We start from the raw sequence: 8,558 nt of genomic DNA, 5'->3' as shown, positions 1-8,558 counted from the left end.
TTATATATTTGTATATATATGTATGTATATATGTGTGTATATACCGTGTTCCTAATGTAATGTCCTCCATCATGGACCATGTGCTGCAGTGCACATATTTGTTATTATATATTTGTATATATATGTATGTATATATGTGTGTATATACCGTGTTCCTAATGTAATGTCCTCCATCATGGACCATGTGCTGCAGTGCACATATTTGTTATTATATATTTGTATATATATGTATGTATATATGTGTGTATATACCGTGTTCCTAATGTAATGTCCTCCATCATGGACCATGTGCTGCAGTGCACATATTTGTTATTATATATTTGTATATATATGTATGTATATATGTGTGTATATACCGTGTTCCTAATGTAATGTCCTCCATCATGGACCATGTGCTGCAGTGCACATATTTGTTATTATATATTTGTATATATATGTATGTATATATGTGTGTATATACCGTGTTCCTAATGTAATGTCCTCCATCATGGACCATGTGCTGCAGTGCACATATTTGTTATTATATATTTGTATATATATGTGTGTATATACCGTGTTCCTAATGTAATGTCCTCCATCATGGACCATGTGCTGCAGTGCACATATTTGTTATTATATATTTGTATATATATGTATGTATATATGTGTGTATATACCGTGTTCCTAATGTAATGTCCTCCATCATGGACCATGTGCTGCAGTGCACATATTTGTTATTATATATTTGTATATATATGTGTGTATATACCGTGTTCCTAATGTAATGTCCTCCATCATGGACCATGTGCTGCAGTGCACATATTTGTTATTATATATTTGTATATATATGTATGTATATATGTGTGTATATACCGTGTTCCTAATGTAATGTCCTCCATCATGGACCATGTGCTGCAGTGCACATATTTGTTATTATATATTTGTATATATATGTGTGTATATACCGTGTTCCTAATGTAATGTCCTCCATCATGGACCATGTGCTGCAGTGCACAACACTGCAGGACTCAAGGGTGCAGTACTCACAGCGGCCGGCAGGTGTCCACATCTCACCATCCAGAGCCGCACGCCGTCACCTGTTGCATTGTGCGCCAAACCGGTATCTTCCTCAGCAGGACCAGTATCCTCCTCAGCAGGACCAGTATCCCCCTCAGCAGGACCAGTATCCTCCCCAGCATCCCTCTCCTCCACTTGCACTGGCTGGTGTCCACTCCAGCATGCACGGCTGTCGGGTGGTTCTGGTGGTTCTGGTGATGTGGATCCAAATGTTTCCTCCTTTTCCTGGCGTGGTGTTTGTGTTCACGCTGGCTCTGGTCGTGTTTGGATGACTTTTTTTTCTTGTTGTCTTCTTTTCTTTGCACGCGAGTCCTGGTGCTGTGGTCCACTTTTCTTTGCACGTGAGTCCTGGTGCTGTGGTCCACTTGGCGTGGCCACACACCAACCAGACTAACTTCTTTGCTGGGCACTTCATGGAATAAAGCTCCATTTTTCACTGCCAATACGGACAAGCGGTAGAAAATGGATGGCTGGAACACGGACCCCTCGTGGATGATTTGGATGGCTTGAAGGTGGTTTCTCTCCCCCAGGCACTGCTTTTGTGCTGTTGGGAAACTTTGAAAGTGAGCATTTGAGATCTCTCTTGAATCCACGCAGGACTTTTTGTGTTTTTTACTCATCTTGAATCCAAAATGTGTTTTTTTCTTCATTTTTAAAAACCTTCAAAAGTCTCACAAAGTGCTGATGATGACGTCATAAAGGAGGTTTTCTTTGAAGGAATTATCCCCCCCCCCCCCCCCCCCCCCCCGTCTTGATGGACAAATGACGGCGTGGCGATTTCAGCACAGCTTGAAAAAATACCACGTCAAGATGATGATGATGATGATGATGATGATGATGATGATGTCATAAATCAATACGATACGATCCGATTCCGGGGGTGACGATTAGATTGAACGTGTCATTTGGAAACTTTTTCCTTCTGGTTATTTGCTTCAAAACGTTCTTAAAAAAGAAATAAAAAATGGAGTTGAGAGTTGAAATCGATGTATTGATTTAGAATGGGGATTAAAACAAGATTGTAAATGTGATGTTCACGCCTCTAAGTCCGCCTCCTATTGATCCATGACTTTTGCCACGAGAGCGATGGGAGGATGGTCTGACTTTATCCAGACCCGGACCAGAGTCCCTGCAGGGTCCAGACCCAAATGACCAGCATGCCCCCTAATTGGCCCGACCGCCCCCAAAACTGCAGCTGGGCCGAGAGCCTCAACTCCACCTGGACTTTCCACGACCCGCCGCCGCTCAACTACTACACCCTCCCCGTCCTGGGCGCCATCACGGTGACGTGCACGCTGCTTTTCCTGGTGGGCGTGGCCGGCAACGTGATGACCATCCTGGTGGTGTGCAGGTACCGCGACATGCGCACCACCACCAACCTGTACCTGTGCAGCATGGCCGTGTCCGACCTGCTCATCTTCCTGTGCATGCCGCTAGACCTGTACCGCATGTGGCGCTACAGACCTTGGCGCCTGGGGGACGCGCTGTGCAAGCTCTTCCAGTTCGTGTCCGAGTCCAGCACCTACTCCACCATCCTGAGCATCACCGCCCTCTCCGTGGAAAGGTACGTGGCCATTTGCTTCCCGTTGCGCGCCAAGGCCCTGGTGACCAAGCGGCGGGTACGCGGCCTCATCCTCCTCCTGTGGACCGTGGCGCTAATAAGTGCCGGGCCCGTGTTCGTCATGGTGGGCGTGGAGCAGGACGAGGCGGCCTTCCGTCTCAACAACACCCGAGTCCCGCCGGAGGACGACACCCGCGAGTGCAGGATGACGCACTACGCCGTGGAGTCGGGCCTGATGGGCGCCATGGTGTGGCTGAGCTCCGTCTTCTTCTTCGCGCCCGTCTTCTGTCTCACCGTTCTCTACAGCCTGATTGGACGCCGCCTGTGGCGCCGCCAGCGGGAGACGACCACCGGCCCGCGGGTGACTCACAGGGACAGGAGCAACAGGCAGACCATCAAGATGCTGGGTAGGTTTGTGCACCTCCAAAACTAGCCTGGAACATAGATGATCTTTGACCAGCACTCTCTCGTGAAACAGTGTGATCGCTGCATATAAAGGATCTGTGATTTGCTAGCAGGTACTCAAACATAGATGATCTTTGACGGTCACTCTCTTGTGAAACAGTGTGATCGCTGCATATAAAGGATCTGTGATTTGCTAGCAGGTACTCAAACATAGATGATCTTTGACCAGCACTCTCTCGTGAAACAGTGTGATCGTTGCATATAAAGGATCTGTGATTTGCTAGCAGGTACTCAAACATAGATGATCTTTGACCAGCACTCTCTCGTGAAACAGTGTGATTGCTGCATATAAAGGATCTGTGATTTGCTAGCAGGTACTCAAACATAGATGATCTTTGACGGTCACTCTCTTGTGAAACAGTGTGATCGTTGCATATAAAGGATCTGTGATTTGCTAGCAGGTACTCAAACATAGATGATCTTTGACCAGCACTCTCTCGTGAAACAGTGTGATTGCTGCATATAAAGGATCTGTGATTTGCTAGCAGGTACTCAAACATAGATGATCTTTGACGGGCACTCTCTTGTGAAACAGTGTGATCGCTGCATATAAAGGATCTGTGATTTGCTAGCAGGTACTCAAACATAGATGATCTTTGACCAGCACTCTCTCGTGAAACAGTGTGATCGCTGCATATAAAGGATCTGTGATTTGCTAGCAGGTACTCAAACATAGATGATCTTTGACGGTCACTCTCTTGTGAAACAGTGTGATCGCTGCATATAAAGGATCTGTGATTTGCTAGCAGGTACTCAAACATAGAAGATCTTTGACCAGCAATCTCTCGTGAAACAGTGTGATCGCTGCATATAAAGGATCTGTGATTTGCTAGCAGGTACTCAAACATAGATGATCTTTGACCAGCACTCTCTCGTGAAACAGTGTGATCGTTGCATATAAAGGATCTGTGATTTGCTACCAGGTACTCAAACATAGATGATCTTTGACCAGCAATCTCTCGTGAAACAGTGTGATTGCTGCATATAAAGGATCTGTGATTTGCTAGCAGGTACTCAAACATAGATGATCTTTGACGGGCACTCTCTCGTGAAACAGTGTGATCGTTGCATATAAAGGATCTGTGATTTGCTAGCAGGTACTCAAACATAGATGATCTTTGACCAGCACTCTCTCGTGAAACAGTGTGATCGCTGCATATAAAGGATCTGTGATTTGCTAGCAGGTACTCAAACATAGATGATCTTTGACGGGCACTCTCTCGTGAAACAGTGTGATCGCTGCATATAAAGGATCTGTGATTTGCTAGCAGGTACTCAAACATAGATGATCTTTGACCAGCACTCTCTCGTGAAACAGTGTGATCGTTGCATATAAAGGATCTGTGATTTGCTAGCAGGTACTCAAACATAGATGATCTTTGACCAGCAATCTCTCGTGAAACAGTGTGATCGCTGCATATAAAGGATCTGTGATTTGCTAGCAGGTACTCAAAAACAGAAGCTCTCTCTCTTGTGTTTCCAGCAGTATAGTTTTCTCTCTATAGAGGATCTTTGAAAAGCATCAGAAGTCTCCTTTCACAAATATGATCTTTGACTCTTGCTTTTTCTGCATTAAGTCCTCAAAAACAGCAGTGATCTTTGCATATAGAGGATCTGTAACTAAGGCTTTGGTAGCAGGTACTCAAAAACAGCAGAACAAATATGATCTTGGAATGTTTTTTTGCAGTAGTTTCTTTCTTATTGAGGATCTTTGTTTGACTTGCTTATTGTATGAGGTCCTCAAAAACAGCAACGATCTTTGCATATAAAGGATCTGTGACTCAGGTTTTGGTAGCAAGTACTCAAAAACAGCAGAGCAAATATGATCTTGTTGTGTTTTTTGCAGTAGTTTCCTTCTAATGGAGGATCTTTGACTTGTTTATTGTATGAGATCCTCAAAAACAGCAGTGATCTTTGCATATAAAGGATCTGTGACTCAGGTTTTGGTGGGAGGTAGTCAAAAACAGCAGAGCAAATTTATTCGTTTTGTGTTTTTTTGCAGTAGTTTACTTCTTATAGAGGATCTTTGACTTGCTTATTGTACGAGGTCTTCAAAAACAGCAGTGATCTTTGCATATAGAGGAAGTGGGACTCAGGTTTTGGGAGCAGGTCCCCAAAAATGCAACGCAAATAGGGTCTTTCTTGTGTTTTAACAGTAGTTTCCTTCCTGTAGAGGATCTTTGAAGAGCTTTTTGTATGAGGTCTTAAAACATCAAAGCTCTCTTTCACAAATAGGATCTTTGACTCTTACTTTTTCTGCATTAGGTCCTCAAAAACAGCGTGATCTTTGCATATAGAGGATCTGTAACTAAGTTTTGTTAGCAGGTACTCAAAAACAGCAGAGCAAATATGATCATGTTTCTTTCTTATAGAGGATCTTTGACGTGCCCATTGTATGAGATCCTCAAAAACAGCAACGATCTTTGCATATAAAGGATCTGTGACTCAGGTTTTGGTGGGAGGTAGTCAAAAACAGCAGAGCAAATTTAATCGTTTTGTGTTTTTTGCTGTAGTTTCCTTTTTGTAGAGGATCTTTGACATGCTTATTGTACGAGGTCCTCAAAAACAGCAGTGATCTTTGCATATAGAGGATGTGTCACTCAGGTTTTGGTAGCAGGTCCCCAAAAATGCAACGCAAATAGGGTCTTTCTTGTGTTTTAGCAGTTGTTTCCTTCTTATAGAGGATCTTTGAAGAGCTTTTTGTATGAGGTCTTCAAAAACATCAAAGCTCTCTTTCACAAATAGGAACTTTGCCTAGCTTTTTCTGCATTAGGTCCTCAAAAACAGCGTGATCTTTGCATATAGAGGATCTGTAACTAAGTTTTGGTAGCAGGTACTCAAAAACAGCAGAGCAAATATGATCATGTTTCTTTCTTATAGAGGATCTTTGACGTGCCCATTGTATGAGATCCTCAAAAACAGCAACGATCTTTGCATATAAAGGATCTGTGACTCAGGTTTTGGTGGGAGGTAGTCAAAAACAGCAGAGCAAATTTAATCGTTTTGTGTTTTTTGCTGTAGTTTCCTTTTTGTAGAGGATCTTTGACATGCTTATTGTACTAGGTCCTCAAAAACAGCAGTGATCTTTGCATATAGAGGATGTGTCACTCAGGTTGTGGTAGCAGGTCCCCAAAAATGCAACGCAAATAGGGTCTTTCTTGTGTTTTAGCAGTTGTTTCCTTCTTATAGAGGATCTTTGAAGAGCTTTTTGTATGAGGTCTTCAAAAACATCAAAGCTCTCTTTCACAAATAGGAACTTTGCCTAGCTTTTTGTGCATTAGGTTCTCAAAAACAGCAGTGGGGGGGGGGGGGCGGGGGGTGAAATTTAAAAAAATACAATGATGTGTGCTTACGGACTGTATCCCTGCAGACTGTATTGATCTATATTGATATATAATCTATATATTGTGTTTTTTATGTTGATTTAATAAAAAAATAAAAAAATATTTTTTTTAAATTTCTTGTGCGGCCGGTACCAATCGGTCCTGGTGGTTGTGGACCACTGAGATAGAGGATACAGGATCTTTGAGTAGAGTGTTTTCATAGGAAAGCAGAGCAGACCAGGAAAATAGAAGATCTTTGACAAGGGTTTTGGAGAGTTTTCTCCAAAACAGCAGCGCTCTCATGTCACAAATATAATCATTCTTGCTTTTTTTTGGAGTAGTTTCCTAAAAACAACAGTGAATTCTGTTTGTATAAAGGATCTTTGGCAAGTATTTTTGTAATAGGTCCTCAGAAATGGCAAAGTGCTTCTGTTGCACAGAGGATCTTTGACTTGGGTTTTGGTAGCTAAATTGGTATGTAGAGGATCTTTGTCAAGCATTTTTGTAGTGGATCATAATCCAAACTTAGGTGGTTAAAAACAGAAGAGCAACTCTGTCACACAGACAATCTTTGAGTGGGCTTTTGCAATCGAACCTTGAATACAGCTGAGCGTGTCCTGTCATATAGAGGATCTTTGACAAGTGCCTGCAATAGCTGCTTGAGAAATGTTGTTGTTCAACAATTTGCTCAGGCATTTGTTGACAAAGTGGTGACCCTCGCTCTGTCCTTGTTTGTGAATGAATGGAAGCTGCTTTTATAGCCAATCATGGCACCCACCTGTTCCCAATTAGCCTGTTCACCTGTGGGATGTTCCAAATAAGTGCATTCCTCAACTTTATCACTCTTTTTTGCCACTTGTGCCAGCTTTTTTTCAAACATGTTGCAGCCATCAAATTCCAAATGAGCTAATATTTGCAAAACATTTAAATTTCCAGTTCAAACGTTAAATATCTTATCTTTGCAGTCTATTTAATTAAATATAAATTGTACTCTGTTTATTTACCATTTACACAACTTCACTAGTTTTGTGTTTTGTATGAAAAGAGCAGCATACCATACTTGATGTTTGTTCTCCAACCAAAAGTATCCACTCGTCTTCATCCTTTGCGTCCTCTTCTTCTTCTTCCAGTGGTGGTGGTGGCGGCGTTTGTCCTGTGCTGGCTACCTTTCCACATGTGTCGCTACCTGCAATTCCGCTCTTTGGACGCACCTTCTCCACTGCTGTCCACCTTGTCCCAGCACTGCAGCTTGGTGTCGGTGGTCCTCTTCTACCTGAGCGCCGCAATCAACCCCATCCTCTACAACACCATGTCCTGGAAGTACCGGGGAGCGGCCGCTCGCCTCTTCGGCCTCGCCGACCAGCAGCGGCCGCGGGCGCGTACAACCAGCACCTTGAAGGCTGACAGATGGACAGAATCTACCATCAGCTTCTAAACTTCGGAAAAAACTCATTTCAATGAACTTTTATTGTACATGATTTATTTGCTGGATGGCAACAAAGCCCAGTAGAAGGTGTGTCTATGGTCTACACCAGGGGGGTCCAAACTTTTTACACTGTCAAAAAAATCAAAGCATGTCGGAGCCATTTTGACATTTTTCATTTTCAAACCCAATACAATATTTTAGATGTATTTGGTCCTGGGGACCTGGAAGGGTCTCAGTCATAAAACACAGAGAATAAAACACACAAGGTCTTTTGGATGACCTATATGTTGAGTAAGAAGGACCACCAAGACGGAATAGCAATATTACCAAGTTTTACTAAAGCTTTAGGAGACCTGCCCTTACAATGCGGTAATAGCAGCATCAAAAAGTGATCTAAAAAGCAAACGGAAAGAGTCAGCTTATTTAGTAGGAAAAGTGCCCCTCCTGCCCAGAAAGAAATACATACAGCCTGGTTGTTCTAAAGGAATGGTCTCAGTCATAAAAAATGGTTAAATAAGTCATACGCCTATATAATTCTTGATCAACTTCAAATCTATCAGTCAATATCTTTTTTTCTGCCTTTTTTGTCAAAGAAAACCTTATTCTTTTGCGGCCAAAAAAAAAAAGAAGCAATATTTCCCCCAACAAAATTTCCAAGTGGAATATTTGACGTGAAGTAATTGGAGCCTTAAATAGGTCAAAAATTCATAAAAACATACATTTTGAT

The 8,558-nt window shown here is 42.5% G+C and overlaps 1 protein-coding gene across 1 annotated transcript; it reads left to right on the top strand.

Annotated features, from left to right (window-relative positions):
* The first annotated feature begins 2,204 nt into the window (after positions 1-2,204).
* On the top strand, positions 2,205-7,868 carry LOC133647162 (growth hormone secretagogue receptor type 1-like). Its single transcript, XM_062043305.1, has 2 exons — positions 2,205-3,024; positions 7,536-7,868. Exons 1-2 carry the CDS (start codon positions 2,205-2,207, stop codon positions 7,838-7,840), a joined length of 1,125 nt encoding a protein of 374 aa, XP_061899289.1. The 3' UTR covers positions 7,841-7,868.
* The last annotated feature ends 690 nt before the right edge of the window (positions 7,869-8,558 follow it).

Source organism: Entelurus aequoreus, linkage group LG03 (genome assembly GCF_033978785.1).
Source record: "Entelurus aequoreus isolate RoL-2023_Sb linkage group LG03, RoL_Eaeq_v1.1, whole genome shotgun sequence".
Lineage (NCBI taxonomy): Eukaryota > Metazoa > Chordata > Actinopteri > Syngnathiformes > Syngnathidae > Entelurus > Entelurus aequoreus.
This window is presented reverse-complemented; position numbering and strand designations above follow the sequence as displayed.